Consider the following 19,782-nt stretch of genomic DNA (forward strand, 5'->3'; position numbering starts at 1 on the left):
CAGCCGCCTTTCTGGGGGTCCTGGGCTTCACTCCCTGCTTGTTTTAAGTAAGAGGAAACAGGTGTGGAAGGGAAGACCTGCCCAAGGTCACACAGCAGAGAAGGGGTGCACCCCTGGGATGTGCCTGGCTCCGCTCTTTTTTTTTTTAATTTATACTTTTTGTTGTTGAGAATACACACAGCAGAACATACACCCATTCAACGATTTCTACATGTACAATTCAGTGGCATTGATTACATTTTTCAAGTTGTGCAACCATTCTCACCCTCCTTTTATGAGTTGTTCCTCTTCCATTAACATAAAGTCACTGCCCCCTAAGTTTCTCATCTGATCTTTTGAGGTGCTGTTGTCAATTTGATCTCATACAGATATTTCCTAAAAGGGCTATCTTAGTCATCTAGTGCTGCTTCAACAGGAATACCACAAGTGGATCGCTTTAACAAAGAGAAATGTATTTTCTCACAGTCTAGTAGGCTCGAAGTTCAAATTCACGTCGTCAGCTCCAGGGGAAGGCTTTCTCTCTGTCGGCTCTGAAGGAAGGTCTTTGTCCTCAATCTTCCCATGGTCAAGGAGCTTCTCCAGCGCAGGGACCCTGGGCGCAAAGGATGCCCTCTGCTCCTGGTGCTGTTTTCTTGGTCGTATGAGATCCGCGACTCTCTTCTTGCTTCCCCTTCCTTTTACCACTTATAAAAGGTGGTGCAGGCCACACCCCAGGGAAACTCCCTTTACACTTGATCAGGGATGTGACCTGAGTAAGGGTGTTACATCCACCCTAATCCTCTTTAACCACAGGCAGAGATTCTGATTTATAACACACAGGAAAATCACAAAATGCAGGACAACCACACAACACTGGGAATCATGGCCTAACGAAGTTGACACATATTTTGGCAGGATGCAGTTCAATCCATGATGAGAGCACAATGCTCAAGGCAAGCATTCTTTAATATTAAGTTCAACTATTGTTTGGTTTTAAGAAGACTTCAGGAGCTGTTTTTGGTTTAAGGTTTCAAGATTATCTCAAGGCAGTATTAACAGGGTGGTGGGTCTCATCCAGCCTCCATGGCTCCAGAAAGTCTGGGGTCCGTGAGAATTTGAAATTCTGGCCTGTATTTCCTCCCTTTTGATCAGGATTCTTCTATAGAATCTTTGATCAAAACGCTCAGTAATGGTATCCCGGCACCATCTAGTTCTGGTCTCATGGCAAAGGAGGCAGTTAGTTGTAGGCGGCTGTGCTCCGGTCTTTACGCACCACTCGCCTGTCTGCTACTTGTGGGTGTGGCCAGCACAGACCAGGCCTCTCCTAAAGGGCTTGCAGCCATTTAACAGTGGGCTTATCTTAAACAGGGAAGCCATCCAAGTAAGTATGTAACTACAAACAGGTTGGCTTGAGAAATGCTAGCTGCTGGTATTGTTACCATTAACAACTCACCTGACCCTGAGGTTAAGCCCTAGGCTGCAGGATTGCATCAAGGAGCAGGGGCAGAGAGGAGACCACGGCCCTAACCCCCTCCACACTAGGACCCAGCACGAGGTTGTGGATATCAAACACATTAAACAGATTCCAGTGCGAGAAATTAGTTGTTTTTATTGCATTGACGACTTTTCTGGAACCTGGAGGGAGTCAGCTCTCTCCCTCCAACCCAAAGGCAGTGCAATCCTTATTGTTCACCCCATCCCCAGGCCTGGGCCCCCAAATGGTGGCTCCACCCCCTTGCGGGTCTGTTAAAGAGGCCTTGGGGAGGCAGCTCAGGAGCTGTGCAGGGGGCTAAGGGTTGTGAGGGTGACAAGGAGGAGACACAGGGGGCAGAGGGAGCTTTAGGGTGGAAACCAGGGAGGGCCCGGCCACCAGCTCCCTAGCATGTGCTGAGGCTGGGAGGAAGAAGCAATGCCTGGGGTGTCAGTTCCGGGGTCAAGGTCGGAGAGAGGGCGCTCCTTTCCAGGCCCCCACCATAGACCCCTGAGCAAAAGGGAGCCGCAAAGGAGAGCAAGTCAGCCCCAGGGCCTGGAGCCCAGCTCTCCAAGCACCGCAGCCCCAGAGGCCAGATACAAATAATAAAGCAAGACCAGTAAGAAAAAGAAAAATCCGCAGTTTCTTACAAAAGCCCCCCCCCTCCCCGAGCACCCTGGTCAGCTGGGGGCCCCCTCAGCCTTCACCCTTTTTGGGGGCCTGCAGAGAGCAGGAGTGTCTGGCCACTCCCGCTTGGGGCTGGCGGGCCCGGAGCCGTTGTGCTGGGCAGTGGACTCCTGCTTGGGGCTGGGGGGCGCTGAGCCGTTGAGCTGGGCAGGGTCCTCCTCCCTGGGCTCCAGCTTGGGGGCCGGCGGGCGGGGCAGGGGTGGCAGCGCCCTCTCCACCACGCGGGGTCCGTCCCAGGCGGGGATCTCCAGCCCCAGGTGCTTCATGAGCTGCGTCATGACGTCATCGACGTAGCCGTGGATGCGCAGGTCGGCGTGGCGGTCCTGCAGGGACAAGGACAGGTCAGATGGCACTTAGGGACCCGGTTGGGCGTGGGAGTGGGCTCGGGCACCTACGTGTTTGGTGGGCTGGAGGTTGACGATGACCAGCCGGCCGCCCCGGCGCTTGGTGGCCAGTGGCAGGTTGCCGCTGGGCCGGATTTGCAGGGAGGTGCCCAGGGCGATGGACAGGTCGGCGTTCCTGGGGCCAGGAGCAGGGAGGTTAGTCCGAACCTGCCTCTCCCCCACCTCCACCAGGAATCCCGGCGGCCCTCCTCCTGCCCTGCCAGGCTGGTAGGCCTGGGACACCCTAGCTCAAGCCCCCCTTTTTCCCACCCTTCTTCCTGCTCTCTGCCATGCCACCTCCCCCCAGCTCCTACCACTTCCCGCCCTGCTCACCTGGGCATTCCAGGCCCACCCACCTCCAGAGCCAGGCTTCTGAGCTGCCCCGCCCCTCGCTCCGCCCCTGCCACCCTCCCTGATGTTTTGTCCTTGCTGCGGAAGGGGCTTTAGGTACTATGGGATTCACAGAGCATCATAGGAAAGAGCCTGGTCTCCTGGGTTCGAATCCTGACCCCATCACTTCCTGGCCGGGTAGCACTGGGCAAAGTAGTCACCTTACTAAGCCTCAGTTTCCTCACCTGTAAAATGGGCCCAGTAGAACACCCACTGGGGGTTGTGGTGAGGAGGATGTGTGTGAAGCCCTGGCATAGGGCCAGGTGAGTGAGAGGGCTCAATACCTAGGAGCTGCTGTTATTATATGAGGGCAGTGGTGGTTTAGTGGTACAACTCTCGCCTTCCGTGCGGGAAACCAGGGTTCGATTCCTGGCCAGTGCACCTCATGTGCAGCCACCACTGGTCTGTCAGTGGAGGCCTGCATGTTGCTGGGATGCTGAACAGGTTTCAGCAGAGCTTCCCCACTAAGACAGATTAGGAAGAAAGGCCTGGCAATTGACTTCTGAAAATCATTCAGTGAAGTCCCTCTGCAGCTGATCACGGGGATGGCATAGGACCAGGCAGCGTTTTGTTCCACTGCGCGTGGGGTCACCGTAAGGCAGGGGCTGACTCAGCGGCAGCCAACAATATCAGCTATTATTATGGCTGCTGTCTCGCCCCCTGAGCTGTGTCTTCTGCCCTGTGCTGGAGTTGGCTGTTTCCGGCTGTCTGCCCTGCCTGTCCCAGCCCATGTTTATCAGGGGTGGGGGGCTTGGGGGCCAGACCTGCTGGCCTCATCAGCGAGGGCGAGGTCCCGGTCAGGCAGTGAGTCCTCCCAGTCCAGGATGGTGTCTCTCAGCGACCCCCTGCGATGGTGAGGTCGAGAGGAGTCAGCAGGGCTCCCACCACCTCCCCAGGGTCCATGAAGCAGGGGTGAGGGGTGTCACTCACCTGCAGGCCCGCAGCCCCCTGGCCTTGGCCACGGTGCAGAACCGGCCGGTGGCCTTGAGGCCCATGCTGCCTACAACTGTGTCCCGGACGTATTGCCTGTGCGAGGGACAGGGGACATGGGGCGGTCACTGGAGCCGCCAGCCTGCTCCTGGGAGACCCACCCTTTGCTCCCTTTTCGGCGATGTTCTCCCAGGGCAGCCGGAGCCACACAAGCAGAATCTCGGTGGGAGGAGACTTCCGGCCATCCCAGAACAAGGGACCTTCCACGGGAACAACTGGGCCGGACGTTTCCGTGTCCATGTCACGGGAAGCAAAGGAAGGTGGGAAACTGTTTCAGATAAAGGAGACTGGACAGCGCCCTGCGAAGCCTGACCCGGGCTGGAGTCCTGAACTGGGAAAAAGCAGCTAGCTATAAAGGGAGCCCTCTGGGCAGGTGTGAGCATCTACAAAGAGCACCGGCGGCAGGGCCTGGGGAGTTAGGAATAGTGTTACCTGATTTTAATAACGGCAGTGGGGGTAGAAGGAGCCCTGGTGGTGCAACAGTTAAGCACTCGGCTCTAACTCAAAGGTTGGTGGTTTGAACCCACCCAGCGGCTCCACAGGAGAAAGACCTGTGCCAGTAAAGATTACAGCCTAGAAAGCCCTATGGGGCAGTTCTGTTGTCACATGGGTCGCTATGAGTCAGAGTCAACTCAACTTATGACAACCAACAATGACAACAATGGTGGTACGAGAGAGAATATTCTAGCTCACATGAAACACACTCTCAAGGGTTTAGGAACAATGGGTCATGAAGTCTGCAACTTAACTCTCCAATGTTTCAGCAGATACTCTTAACACAGACAGAGAAGAAAACCAATTGTGGCAAAACGTTAACGGTTGGTCAGTCTAGGTAAGGGCTTGTTAAACTATGGCCCAGGGCACATCAGCCCCCTGCCTGTTTTTGTCAATAAAGTTTTATCGGCACACAGCCACATCCGTTTGTTTACATATTGCCTAACTGCTTTCTGTAGCTACAAGGGCAGGGTTGAGTAGAGTGGTCTGCACAGAGACCACTGGCCCACAGAGCTGAAGACAATGACTTTCTGGCCCTTTACAGAAAAAAATTGCTGACCCCCGCTCTAGGTGAAGGGGTTTCAAAGTCCATTGTAAAGTTTTCATAACTTTTTAAAAATAGATTTGAAAATTTTCAAAATAAACACGGAGGAAAAATACTTTTATTAAAAAAAGTGGGGATGCCATCTGGGGTCTGTCCTCAGAGATTCCACCTGCTGGAGGGAGGCACCTTACCCCAGATGGTCACACCTGTGATGGGGGAGTGGTCATGCCCAGATCCCATCTGGTCCAGGGAGGGGCTCTCATTCAGCCTTCCCAGAGTGGAGGGGACATATCCTAGTCCCCCCAGGCCACACCCCATTCTTCCCTCACAAGGCCCCCCAGGAGAGTCACACCCCCATGCCCCCCATAAGCATAGCACTCCATCCCCCCGAGAGTCACACCTCCGTACTCCCCAAGACAGTAACACCCCATTTCCCCCACAGGACAGTTACAGCCTCTGGGTCTCTGGGAACATCAGGCCCAGCTTAGAGGGCCCTTTTGTAGAGCCCAACCTGGGGAGTGACAGGGGGGCCAGCCCAGCCTGGGGGCCAGCCCAGCCAAACTCACCCCTGCTGCACCCCAGGACCACTCACGTCTTACACTTGACGCATTCTTCTACAAACATGTTCCCATGAAGCTCGGCCAGCTTGTCCCTGGGGGAGGAGAAGGAAAAGCTGGGTGGTGGACGGCTCCGACCAGCACGGCAGGCCCAGGGCTAAGCCGTCCTTTGGGAACCCTTGTTGGGTCCCCCTCCACGGAGGGATCCATCCACTCCCTCCTTGCAGGGTAGGGGCCGGGGCGCAGGAGCGGGGGTGCACACATTGTGAATTCTCTCTGCCCCAGAATGCCATGTGCTCATTTAGGATAAAGGGAACACGGACGAATGTTAAAACCTAAGGAACTGGGAGTTCCAGGCCCTGCCCACCCTCCCCACCACCCTCACCCTCCCTGATTTTCCTCCTGAGGGAGATTCTGTCCCCGCCTCCAGCCCCAGCCACAAGGATGGGAGTGGAGATACCCAGCTGAAACGCTGAAGGTGGGACAGAGCTCAGAAAGCTTCCCACTCCAGGCTGAGAGCTCTGGGGAGCTCAGGGCTGGAAACCCCCTGGGGCCTGCAAAAAGGGACCCCAAGACTTAAGACCCGCCCAAGAGATGGGGACAAGAGCCAATGGCAATAATGACAGCTCTGATCTGTTGAACCCCAACCAATGCCAAGTGCTTCTCCCCAGCTGACTTGCGAGAGAGGTGCCCCATCAACCCAACCCTGAGGAAGCCCAGGCTAAGTGAGCCCTGGGGCGGGGTGGGGCTGGGCTGGGTAGGAGCAGGGTGGGCGGGGCCAGGGCGGGCCAGGCGGGACTACCTGGGGAAGCCAGAGCGCATGTGCAGCCCGTCCACGTTCTGACTGACCAGGAAGTGAAGCAGGCCCACCCGCTCCAGCTGCACCAGCGCCATGTGGGTCTGCGAGGGCCGTGCGCTCTCGAAGGTGGTATCGAACTTGGGGGCCAGGCCCCTTTCCTCCATAGTCCAGACGCCATGTGGGCCCCTGGTGGTAGCGGGTGGGGACAGACACAGAGAGAGAGAGCGTTTAGGGGACCAGGGTGGGGGGCAGAAAGAGAAAGAAGCAGACAGAGCCAGAAAATGAGAGATGGAGAGAGAAAAGAGAGAGAGGCGGGGAGTCAGCATGTGGGAACAGAAAGACGGGGTCAGAAAAGGAGACAGAGAGACGAACCCACAGAGACAGACAGAAACAGGGAGAAACAACACTTGGCAATTAATTATTCAATTCATCCAACACTCACTGCCGGCCCCACTGCACCTGGCCCTGTGCTGGGTGATGCTGGGATCTGAGTGGACCCAGACCCCGACCTCGAGGAGACATCAGTCTTGTGGGGGGGTGGCCAAGCTGGACACAGACCCTCTAGCCCTGTGGGGTCTGGGCTGGAGCAGAGGGAGGGTGGAAGGGCTGGGGAGCCCAGAGGAGGGAGTGTATGCTCTGCTTGGGGAGTGTGGGAAGGCTTCCTGGAGGAGGCTGACCTGTATCTTAAAGTGTGAAAGGGAAGGGAAGGGCAGTCCAGGCAGAGGGGTCAGCACAGGATGGGCAGCTAGCAACAACCCATGAGTTTGGGGAAATACAAGTCATTTGTATTTCCTCAGCAGGAGCAGGAGGCATTGAGGTTGGAGAGATGACCCAAGGCTGGGTCCGGAAGGGCTTTGACTCCCAGCTGGAGGAGTTGGGGACACTACTGGGCAGCAGGGGGGAGCCATGGCAGGTTTTGGAGCAAGGGAAGGGCACAAGCAGATTCACTCTTTGGAATAATGCAACAGGCCCACTGGCATAGTGGTTGAAGTGCTCAGCTGCTAACCAAAAGGTCAGTGGTTCAAACTCACCAGCTGCTCTGTGGGAGACAGATGTGGTGGCCTGCTTCCATAAAGGTTAGTCATGGAAACCCTGCAAGGCAGTTCTACTTTGTCCTGTAGGGTCACTGAGTCGAAATCGACAATGAATTTGGTTCTGTTTTTTTTTTTTTGTTTGTTTGGAGAGGGGTTGCAAACTCAGCATCTACAGGGGCCACCAGTTGGAGATCCCCGCTTTTCAGCAGCAAGATTCTTGTCTAACACAGGCTGCCTGAAGCAGAGGGGAGTTGAGACATCATCTGGTCTCACACCCTCACTTATGGATGAGGAAACCGCGGCCCAGAAGGGTTAGGCCACTTGTCCGAGGTTACCCAGTAACACCAGGTGCTATGAGAAAATATCTGCAAGTGTGTGTAGATAATTGTTCCCTGATGTCAATTCTCCCCCATCTTCTATGACAATAAAACCAGTTGCCTTTGAGTTGACTGTAACCCATGGTGACCCCATGTGTGTCAGAGGAGAACTGTGTTCCATAGGGCTTTTTAAAAAATAATATTTTATTGTGTTTTCACAGCAGTTTAGGCTCCCATTTAAGTTTCTGTATGAGTTGTCCATAGGGATTTCAGTGGCTGATTTTTCAGTAGATTGCCAGGCCTTTCTTCCAAGGCACCTCTGGGTGGAGTTGAACTGCAAACCTTTCAGTTAGCAGCTGAGCGCAGTAACTGTAGGCGCCACCCAAAGATTCCTCTATGGTAACATTGTTGGGTGCCATCAAGTTGATTCCAACTCATAGTGACCCTAGATGACAACAGGACTTCCCCATAGGGTTTTCTTGGCTGTAATCTTTAGAGGAGCAGGTCACCAAGTCTTTTCTCCCCCAGAGCCTCTGGTGGGTTCAAATCAGGACCTTTCCTCTGGTTAGCAGCCGAGTGCTGGCCCCCACATGGGTGGCTAAAGACTACATTTCCCAGCATTCCTTGCGGCTAATGTTAGTCAGGTGACCAAGATCCGGCCAATGAAGTATAAGTGGAATGTTGGGCATGACTTAAAGGGCAAGTCCGAAAGGGAGAGGGCAACCTCTCAATACCCTGCCAACATCCCAGGGACAGATGGCCCAGGACCCAGGAAGGGGACAATCAGTGGGATGGGTCCAGGTGCCCAGGCATCTATGAGCTGACAGGGAAGCCCGTGGCGGGCCCTGCCTCAACCTCCCCTCTCCGAACACAGACCTGAAGTCGGGGATACCGGAGGAGGTGCTGATGCCGGCGCCTGTGTGGAAGACCACATTGGAGGCCTCCCAGAGCAGCTGGGCCAGCGCCCACACCTTCCGCTCCAGCTCCTCTGGGGGGTCGAAGATCTGTTGGGAGAGAATGGGAGGGTGGGGTCGGAACGCGCCCTACAAGCATGGAGACCAAGAGCCACAGATGGACTGACGTGCTATGCTCAGGGGGAGGAGACAGGGTTGGAAAGCACAGCTTGTCTTGGCGTCCCTCCTCTGCCTATAGCCCACCATGGCTCCCACCTTATTCCGTAAAAGTCCTCCCTGCCCTGTCCCCGCCCTGCCCTCCCCTCCTCCTCGGCTCTCCCCTTCGCTCATCCCGCTCCAGCCACAAGGGCCAACTCACCAGGCACGGTCCTGCCTCAGGGTCTTTGCCCAGGCTGTTCCCTCTGCCTGGAGTGCTCTTCCCTCAGATCATCACGCCAACCACTCCCTCACCTCCTTGAGGTGTTGGCTCAAATGTCATCTCAATGAGGCCTCCCTGGTTACCCAGTTTCAATGCCGCCTTTCCCTCCACCCCCAGCTCTCCCAGATTAATTTTTCTCCATAGCTCTTACCACCACCTGACTTATTACGTTCATTTGTTTCTTGTCGGTGTCCCCCAGTAGAATGAGAGGGTTTTGTCTGTCTTGTGTCCTACAAAGTGCTTAGTACACAGTTGCCGTCAAGTCGACTCCAACTCAGGGTGACCCATGTGTATCAGTGTAAAACTGTGCCCCCACAGGGTTTTCGATGGCTTATTTTTTGGAAGTAGGTCACCAGACCTTTCTTCCGAGGTGCCTCTGGGTGGACTCGAACCTTTAATCTTTTGGGAGCAGCTGAGCATGTTCACAGTTTGCACCACCCAGGGACTTCTGGTACACAGTAGGTGCACAATAAATGTTTGTGGAATAAGATGAATAATGGAAGGGATTCACACCATCTGAGAGTTTATTAAACGTATGATTAGAAAAGAATGGGCCAGCCTTTATGAGATGGGAACCATGTTGTCCTTCAGCTTACAGAAGGGGAGATGGAAGCCCAGAAGGGAAGAGACCCGCCTAAGGTCCCTCAGTAGGTGGAGGGCGCAGACTGTTACTCCATTTCCTCCCAGAGTGGCTGGAGGGATCTTTCGGACCCTCCTCAATCTGTCCCGGTCGGTACCTCCCCAGCTCAAAACCCTTCCCCATCACACTTCCCAGCCTGCCATTTGAGGCCCGTCCTGGCCGGCCTCTGAAGATCTCTTTGCCCTACTCTGTTCTCCAAGTGTGTTTATCCCACATTCCTGCCTTCGCCCAGGCTATTCCCTCCCCCTGGAACTACGTGCCCTCCGCCTAGAACTACGTGCCCTCCTCCACCACCAGCCTTCAGGCCTTCCCCGACCTCAGTCCCAGCCTGGCCCACCCAGAGCTGGGCGTGTTCGTGTCCCCGGGCGCGCAGGGGTCGTCACTTCCCGCCCCCTCCTCACTGGGAAGTCCCTCCCATTGTCTAACCTCAGTGCCTCCTGATACTCCCACAATGCCCCGCTGCTGGCCAACCCCTCCCAGCCCGCGACCCTGGGGGCGCACTTCGGGGCCCCAGGCCGCGCTCACCTCGGGGAGGCCGCATTTGCCCTTGTCAGCATACGGCGACAGCCCCGCCGCGTAATTCACCGACATCCTCGCTCATCCAACGGGAACAATAAAGTTTCCCTTGTTGAGGCCGCTTCCGCCGGAAATGAGGCGGGCGGGGCGGAAGGAGGGGCAGCGCTCTTTTTCTACGGGCCCGGCGTCTTGCTCCAAGGCGCATGCGCGTGTTCGTGAGGCTGCAGGCGCCATCTTAACTGCTGGCAGAAGGAATTCCCGGTTCCCTGTCCAAACTCTCAGGGGTGGTTAAGGGGCTGCGAAGATTGGAGCGGCAGCTCACGTGAGAGTTCTGCAGTTACTTCTAGAATGAAGTGCATAAGCGATCAGTACCACATTCCCTTGTTTTATAAATGAGTAAACTGATGTCCCTGTCGCCCCCAGTAAGGACATAGCCAGGAGGGCAGGGACCCAGGACTCCTGCTTCTCTACACCAAGGATCTTTCTTCTGCACATTTCAGAAGTTTATAAAGTTACAAAACGCAGCGTAGGAGAGTGAAACTGCACAAGGTCGTTGAGGCTGGTGGCCTTGAGTACCATGTTGAGCACCTACTGTGTTCTGGGCAGACCCTGGAGAACAAAGAAGACACGATTCCCTACTCGTTGTTAGTGATGGACGCAAGCATCTGGCCAGTCAAAGGTGTCACAGTGTGGTTGAGGTGCTACGGGGAACGACGAGGGCACAGAGCAATGAAGGAGCTCGGAGGTGGCACTTCACCCAGCCTGGGGGCGTCCCGGGAGGGCTTCCTGGAAGGGGAATGACGTTGCAGCAAAGACCTCAAGAGTGAGTAGCGTGAGGTGGAGTGAGTGAGCCAGTTCGGGGTGACGTGGGGTTCAGAAAGTGGACTCCTGGCAGAGGACTCCTGACAAGTGCAAAGGCTGGGAAGACAGCAAGATCATGGCTGGTTCCAGAAACTGAAATCAGTCCAGTGATGATGGGAGGAGAGCATCTTCCCGCCAGAGCCCGTCGATCAACGGGCAGCCCCGCTGCCAGCCTGTCTCCTCCCTCAGCTCATCCCCGGCCCCCTGGGGCAGCTGCCTGCTCAGAGCTGATCAAGTGTCAGAGCTTAGTGCCCAGAGCGGCTGGTGTGAGCTCACAGCCCGGCTGGGAGTGGGCAACTGGAGCCGGCAGCCTGCACGGTGGCCTGGTGCTGGGGCACTGGAGCTGCAGGAGGTAGGAGAGGAAAGGGGTGAGAGAGGCCTGGGATGGAGGCTCCCCTCAGGGCTCAGGGCTCCTTGCCCTCTGTAAGAGAGAGGATAGGCTGGTGGTGTGTCCCAGCCAGGGTCAGGAGCTACCCAGGCTCCAGGCACACAGATACGCTCCTTCATGCATACACTGTCCCCTCCAGCCTGTGCCCTGCCGGGACATCCTCCTTTCCTGCTGCTGCTGCTGTCTAATATCTGGCCGGGCCATCAGGCCCTGCTTATACTTTATCACCTCTTTCAGGAAGCAAATCCTTAGGTGAGGGGATTCCTCCCACTGAGCCCACTGCTTCCCTCCAGCTCCGGGCAACCTGTGGAGTCCTCTCCTGGGTGTCTTATTACACTCTGCTTTGAGTGTGACTTGACACAGTGATTAAGAGCTCGGCTGCTATCCAAACGGTTGGCAGTTCGAATCCACCAGCCATTCCTTGGAAACCCTATGGGGCAGTTCTCTGTTCTATAGGGTCGCCATGAGTCAGAGTCAACTCTACGGCCATGAGTTTGATTTGGTTGGTTGAGTGTGATTGAGACCTTTATTTAAAACAAAAGCAAAAAAACCTGTTGCCTTTTATTAGGGGGTAAAAAAAAGGGTGGGGGCGGAGGTACATTAATTGGTGGATAGGGGAATGAATGGATGGGCCATAGATGAATGAGTGGGAGGGTAGATGGATGGTTGGGTTTAGGGGGTGGGTAGAAGGATGGATGGGTAGATGGTAGAAGAAGGATGGGCGGAAGGGATGAGTGGGTGGGTGGATGGGTGAGTGGGTAGGTGGGAGGGTGGATGGGAAGGTCAATGAGTGGTTGAGTTGAAGAGTGGTGGATGGATGGGTGGGGTGGACAGATGGGTGGGTGAGTGGATGGGTGGGCAGATGTAGTAAGGTCCATGGCTGTAGTAAGTTGGGTGGGTGGGCAGATGGATGGGTGGGTTGATGGATGAGTGACTGGGTAGATGGATGGGTGAATGGGTGGATTAGTTGGTGGATGGTGGCTACTGGGTGGATGTACTGTGCTCGAGTAGGAGGATGTGTGCACAGGTGAGTGGATGGGTGGAGGATGGCTTTCAGAATTCACAGGCAGGGGGACAGGCCATCCCACCCCCCCACCGCCAAAGGCAGACAAATAAAGCTACACTTTCACCGAGATCCTGCTCACACATAGAGACCCCAGTCACACACCTTGCAAAACAGCCCCTCAAAACATCCTGACCTGCATGCACACACATGCATGTAACAGGCAAGGTGGACAGACGTGCCTGTATGTACACACGTCATACTCCCGTGTGCATCCACACACATGCAGCCATCACCCCAGACCTCCACCACCCTGGATGACCTGTCTCCACGCCCTCACCATGCAGAAGCCAGGCTTGTGTATGGGGACTTAGCTGCAAGGTTGCTCTCTCTGACTATCCAAGAAATGTGCCTCTATGCAGACAAACCTCAGACTGGGCCTGGCCCCCAAGGAACCCCTAACTGTTGAGGAAGACAGAACTGGTCCAGATACTCCCAGCCTGTGGAGCCAGGGCTGGGGTAGCCCAATCTGAGGAGTTAGGACTCAACCTTCAGGCAAGAGTCAAGGCTGATCAGAATATGTTATTTTGGGACTGAGTAGGAGTTCACCAGGGAAAGACAACAAAAAGGCATTCTAGGCCGAGGTAACAGCAAAGAGAAAAGCTTGGAGACTGGGAAAAGCTTGATCGGCTTGGATAATAGGAAATACCAGCAGCTGGAGTTGGGGAAGAGTGTCTCCAGGAGTGGCTGTGGGAGAGGAAGGGACCACCTGCTAAGGCTAAATCGTAGGGACCAGGTGAGGTGCATTTATTGAGCTCCTACAGTATACCAGGCTCTGTGCTAGAAACCTAAATGACAATTGACCATGAGTCAGTTGAGAGGGGATTGCTGTTGCTGGCTGCCATTGAGTCAATTCCATAGTGACTCCACGTGACAGAGTAGAGCTGCCTCATAGGGTTTCCTTGGCTGTAATCTTTGCAGGAGCAGATCTCCCGTGGAGTCACTGGGTTCGCACCACCACCCTTTCTGTTAGCGGCCAAACACTTAGCTATTTATGCCACAAGGGCTCCATCAAGAGGGGGCTATCTACCTCAGTTTATAGATGAGGAACGTGAAACAGAGAAGGCGAGCGGTCTACCCAAGGACACACAGTAAATAGGAGGTGGATCACTGGTCCTGTTCTAGGGGCTGCGGCTGCCCATGAAGGAGGAAGTGGTCCTTTGGAGCAGAGGGAGGCAGCCAGACCCTCCCGTCCTCCAGGACTGGGTCCCTCACTCCCCAATCTCTCCGGCCTTTCCCAGGTGGCCTGGGACGAGGAGAAACGCCGGACGCTGGCCATGAAGACTCTCCGGGCACGGTTTAAGAAGACAGAGGTTAGTCTCATGCTACTGAAATGCCTAATGCAACCCCAGGGCCTGGCCAAAGATCTGCTGGGATCCACCCCTCATCAGACTCATCTTTTGGCAGCTGAAAACTGCTCAGAATTCCCTGCTCAAAACCCTACAATGGTCCCTCCCCACACACAGGTTCAAGGCCACGCCATTCAGCCTCCGCCCACCTTGCCTCCTTTTGCTCTCTGCTGCCCCCTGCTGCCCGTATCTCCCCCACTGCTTCCTCTATAAGCTTTCCACCCACGATTCCTTTGCCCAGGCGGTGCCCTCTGCCTGGAACACTCCCTGCATTGCTACTTATGAAATCCTCCACACCTCTCCCAATCTGTCTCCATTGCCACTTCCTCCAGGAAATCTCTACCCTCCCCAGCTACAGTGGCCGCTGGCTTTTCTGGGCACCTACTTTCTCAGCAACTCCAGTCTTCTGTGTTTGTGTGTTTCTTCAGTAAATATTTGTATCAGGCACTGTTTTAGGCACTGGGGGAACAGTGTGAATGTGGCAGACAAACCCCCTCCTCGTGGAGCTGACTGTCAAGTGGGGGAGACAGACACTACACAAGATGTTGTTGTGTTGTTGTTAGGTGCCGTTGAGTCGGTTCCGACTCATAGCGACCCTATGTACAACAGAACAAAATACTGCCCTGTCCTGCGCCATCCTTACAATGGTTGTTATGCTTGAGCTCATTGTTGCAGCCACTGTGTCAATCCACCTCGTTGAGGGTCTTCCTCTTTTCCGCTGACCCTGTACTCTGCCAAGCACGACGTCCTTCTCCAGGGACTGATCCCTCCTGACAACATGTCCAAAGTGTGTAAGGTGCAGTCTCGCCATCCTTGCCTCTAAGGAGCATTCTGGGTGTACTTCTAAGACAGATTTGTTCGTTCTTTTGGCAGTCCACGGTATATTCAATGTTCTTCGCCAACACCACAATTCAAAGGCATCAATTCTTCCTTGGTCTTCCTTATTCATTGTCCAGCTTTCACACGCATGTGATGCGATTGAAAATAGCATGGCTTGGGTCAGGCGCACCTTAGTCTTCAGGGTGACATCTTTGCTCTTCAACACTTTGAAGAGGTCCTTTGCAGCAGATTTGCCCAACGCAATGCGTCTTTTGATTTCTTGACCGCGGCTTCCATGGCTGTTGATTGTGGATCCAAGTAAAATGAAATCCTTGACAACTTCAATCTTTTCTCCGTTTATCATGATGTTGTTTATTGGTCCAGTTGTGAGGATTTTTGTTTTCTTTATGTTGAGGGGTAATCCATACTGAAGGCTGTGGTCTTTGATCTTCATCAGTAAGTGCTTCAAGTCCTCTTCACTTTCAGCAAGCAAGGTTGTGTCATCTGCATAACGCAGGTTGTTAATGAGTCTTCCTTCAATCCTGATGCCCCGTTCTTCTTCATATAGTCCAGCTTCTTGGATTATTTGCTCAGCATACAGATCAAATAGGTATGGTGAAAGAGTACAACCCTGACGCACACCTTTCCTGACTTTAAACCAATCAGTATCCCCTTGTTCTGTCCAAACAACCACCTCTTGATCTATGTAAAAGTTCCTCATGAGCACAATTAAGTGTTCTGGAATTCCCATTCTTCACAATGTTGTCCATAGTTTGTTATGATCCACACAGTCAAATGCCTTTGCATAGTCAATAAAACACAGGTAAACATCCTTCTGGTATTCTCTACTTTCAGCGAGGATCCATCTGACATCAGCAATGATATCCCTGGTTCCACGTCCTCTTCTGAAACCTGCCTGAATTTCTGGCAGTTCCCTGTCGATATACTGCTGCAGCTGTTTTTGAATGACCTTTAGCAAAATTTTGCTTGCATGTGATATTAATGATATTGTTCTATAACTTCCACATTCAGTTGGAGCACCTTGCTTGGGAACAGGCATAAATATGGATTTCTTCCAATCAGTTGGCCAGGAAGCTGTCTTCCATATTTCTTGGCGTAGATGAGTGAGCACCTCCAGCGCTGCATCTGTTTGTTGAAACATCTCAGTTGATATTCCATCAATTCCTGGAGCCTTGTTTTTTGCCAATGCCTTCAGAGCAGCTTGGACTTCTTCCTTCAGTACCATCGGTTCCTGATCATATGCCACCTCTTGAAATGGTTAAACATCGACTAATTCTTTTTGGTATAATGACTGTGTATTCCTTCCATCTTCTTTTGATGCTTCCTGCATCATTTAATATTTTCCCCATAGAATCCTTCACTATTGCAACTTGAGGCTTGAATTTTTTTCTTCAGTTCTTTCAGCTTGAGAAACACCGAGCGTGTTCTTCCTTTTTGGTTTTCCGTCTCCAGCTCTTTGCACATGTCATTATAATACTTTGTCTTCTTGAGACGCCCTTTGAAATCTTCTGTTCAGTTCTTTTACTTCATCAGTTCTTCCTTTTGCTTTAGCTGCTCAACGTTCGAGAGCAAGTTTCAGAGTCTCCTCTGACATCCATCTTGGTGTTTTCTTTCTTTTCAGTGACCTCTTGCTTTCTTCATGGATGATGTCCTTGATGTCATTCCACAACTTGTCTGGTCTTCGGTCACTAGTGTTCAATGTGTCAAATCTATTCTTCAGATGTTCTCTAAATTCAGGTGGGATATACTCAAGGTCATATTTTGGCTCTCATGGACTTGCTCTGATTTTCTTCAGTTTCAGCTTGAACTTGCATATGAGCAATTGATGGTCTGTTCCAGTCGGCCCCTGGCCTTGTTCTGACTGATGATATTGAGCTTTTCCATCATCTCTTCCCACAGATGTAGTCAATTTGAGTTCTGTGTGTTCCATCTGGTGAGGTCCATGTGTATAGTCGCCGTTTGTGTTGGTGAAAGAAGGTATTTGCAATGAAGAAGTCGTTGGTCTTGCAAAATTCTATCATTCGATCTCCGGCATTGTTTCTATCACCAAGGCCATATTTTCCAACTACTGATCCTTCTTCGTTTCCAACTTCCGCATTCCAATTACCAGTAATTATCAATGCATCTCGATCGCATGTTCGATCAATTTCAGACTGCAGCAGCTGATAAATCTTCTATTTCTTCATCTTTGGCCCTAGTTTACACACCAACCACTAGGGCCAACTACACAAGGTAAATAAGTAAAAATGCAGATTTTGTGCTACAGAGACAAATAAAGCAAGGGAAGGAGTCAGAGTGTCTGGGGCCAGGGAGGTGGTTGCAGTTTTAAAGAGGAATGTCGGAGAAGGCATTGTGAGAAGCTGACCTTGCAGCAGAGATGAGAAGGGGAAAGGGGAGGAGCTACGTGGGTATCTGCAGGAAGAGGGAGGAGCTACGTGGCTATCTGCAGGAAGAGGGAGGAGCTACGTGGCTATCTGCCGGAAGAGCGTGTTCCAGGCAGAGGGAACAGCCAGTGCAAAGGCCCTGGGTTGGGATGCAGCTGGCTTCGCTGCCATCTTGTTTTGGACTGTGAACCTCTAGAGAGGGGTGCTGCTACCTCAGTCATCCCCACTTTTGCCTGGCCCCCCAAATCCCTGCCAGTGTGGGGGCTGGTCCAGGACACATACTGCAAGAACCTAAGTGGAGATCCCCACCCAGATCAGGCAGCCAGCCTTCCCGAGCTCCCCGTTGTGCCTCGCCTCAGTCAGGCTCCACTTCTCATTGACGACCTAGGAAAATTGGACCGAGGCTGGTTTCAGAGTCAGGCGGACCTGGGTTCAAATCCTTCCTCTGTCTCTGACTGGCTGGGTGATCTTAAGTATGTCCCACCTTTCTGTGACTTCCCCAGTTTTCCCAGTGTCTTTTATTATTTATTCATTTTAGTGCTTATTTTTACTGGATCATTTTTTTAACTTTATTCTTTATTTTATTATTTGTTAATTCCAATTGCTTGTTTTTATTTTTCTTTATTATTTCACCATTTAAAATTTTTTATTCATTTTAAATTAATTTAATTAATGTTTATTTTATTCTATTTCATTTTATTGTTTATTAATTTGAAAGCTTGTTTTCATTTTATGCTACTATGCAATTATTTTACCATTTCATGTATTTTTGTTTTATTTCATTATTTTAAATTTTTTATTCATTTTAAATTAAGTTTATTCTAGAATTCATTCCATTTAATGCTTAATTAATTTTATTATTTATCAATCTGAAAGCTTGTTTTTATTTTATGCTATTATGTAATTATTTTACTATTTCATTTATCTTTGTTTTCATTTTTTACTGATTTTAATGCTTGTTTTTACTTTATTTTTTAATATTTATTTTTTAATTAATTTTACTGCTTGTTTCATTTTATTTATTTTTGTTTTACATTACTCTTTATTTTATTATTTTACTGTTTAATTTTACTTTATCACTTATTTTTATTCTTTATTAATTTTATTAATTATCTATTATTTGGAAACCCTGGTGGTGTAGTGGTTAAGTGCTACAACTGCTAACCAAAGGGTCGGCAGTTCGAATCCACCAGGCGCTCCTTGGAAACTCCACAGGGCAGTTCTACTCTGTCCTATACAGCAATCTATTATTTATTAATTTTAATGCTTATTCGATTATTTTTTTGCTATTTAATTTAGTGCAATTTATTCTCATTTATTTCATTTCATTTCCTTTTTTTTTTTTTCTTTCTTTTCAAACATGCTGTAAAGTTTTAAGGTGCTTTGCAGATGCCAGCCAGGTCATTTAATCCTCACCTGTGAGAATTTAAACCATCTTGTGAGGTAGGAGCTTTCTTTATCCCCATTTCATAGATGAGGAAACGAGGCCCAGAGAGGTTAAGAGGCTTGCCCAAGGTCACCCACCTAGGGTGTGAGACATCTGCCTTCCTCCAGGGCTGCGTCACCATGAAAACAACGAGGAGGAAGGAAGTGAGAGGAATAAATGGCCCCTTTAATGCCTAGAAAACATGACCTCTTAGGGTCTCCCTCTCGACCACCCTTCCTAAAATCTTTCATCCTGTTTGGAATCAATTCCTAAGTTAGACGGGTCTCCTTTCCCCGAGAACTCCCAAGAAGTTGTAGCCAGCGGTAAACCAAGCCTTGTCATTTTACAATTACATTTCAAAAGCAGATGATATTTAAAGCAAATCCTCCCAGTCTGCACAGCTAAAACACCTCATTGAGGATGTGGCCGTGTGTTGATATGTTTGGTGTCACGGGGTTCAGGTCACAAAATCAAGGCTGCCGGGGTGGGGTTGGGTGCCGGTCTCTGAGGGCGTCTGGAGGGTGGGGACCATGGGTGCTCTGAGTGAGAAGGACCTGGGGCTGGGCCAGCCTGGCTGGAGAGGGAGCAGCAGATGGGAGGCCTGGCAGGGGGAAGGGGGGAGCTTGTTCTCCACTCCCTGGCCTGGGCATCTCGCCGTCCCTCCCTCCACCTGGCCTTCTCCAGTTTCTCAGCAGGCAGCGGGAGTCAGGTTCAGCTTTTGTTCAGCTCCCCCAAGGGAAGAAAGCAAACACCCCGTGACTGCAGAGGCCCTGCTTCATTGTCACCACCAGACCTTTTTGTCCCCCTTTACCCCACATGCACAGTCCCCACGCTCTTGCTGGAGCGAGGCCCTCCTGCCCAGTGTGCCCTCTCCACCCTGTTTTTCCTCTCTCACACTGGCCCTGTCTTCAAGGCTCCAATGGATCACATGTCTTCCTTCCTGGGCCTCAGTTTTTCCATCCATGAAATGGGAGTGAACTGTATCTATGAGTCTCCGTGACTGCATTCCCACCGGCCTCCTGTCCTCATTTCAGCTTCTAGAAAAACTCCACAAGTGGGAAGACTGGGGCTTTTAGAGATTCCTAAGTCCCTGGGATCAGTCCCTGGAGAAGGACATCATGCTTGGTAAAGTAGAGGGTCAGTGAAGAAAAGGAAGACCGTCAATGAGATGGATTGACAGTGGCTGCAACAATGGGCTCAAGCATGACAACGATTGTAAGGATGGTGCAGGACTGGGCAGTGTTTTGTTCTGTCGTACATAGGGTGGCTATGAGTTGGAACCAACTCTGTGGCACCTAACAACAACAGGTCCTGGGTGGTGTGAACAGTTTGTGCTC

The 19,782-nt window shown here is 51.9% G+C and overlaps 1 protein-coding gene across 1 annotated transcript; it reads right to left on the minus strand.

Annotated features, from left to right (window-relative positions):
• Positions 1-1,568: 1,568 nt before the first annotated feature.
• Positions 1,569-10,266, minus strand: SIRT6 (sirtuin 6). The gene is made up of 8 exons (XM_064280304.1): positions 10,144-10,266; positions 8,523-8,650; positions 6,299-6,481; positions 5,532-5,591; positions 3,841-3,936; positions 3,675-3,755; positions 2,533-2,656; positions 1,569-2,460 (listed from the first exon to the last, which is right to left on the minus strand). Exons 1-8 carry the CDS (start codon positions 10,207-10,209, stop codon positions 2,131-2,133), a joined length of 1,068 nt encoding a protein of 355 aa, XP_064136374.1. The 5' UTR covers positions 10,210-10,266; the 3' UTR covers positions 1,569-2,130.
• Positions 10,267-19,782: the final 9,516 nt, after the last annotated feature.

The sequence above is a fragment of the Loxodonta africana genome, chromosome 3 (genome assembly GCF_030014295.1).
Source record: "Loxodonta africana isolate mLoxAfr1 chromosome 3, mLoxAfr1.hap2, whole genome shotgun sequence".
In the NCBI taxonomy this organism is placed as follows: Eukaryota; Metazoa; Chordata; class Mammalia; order Proboscidea; family Elephantidae; genus Loxodonta; species Loxodonta africana.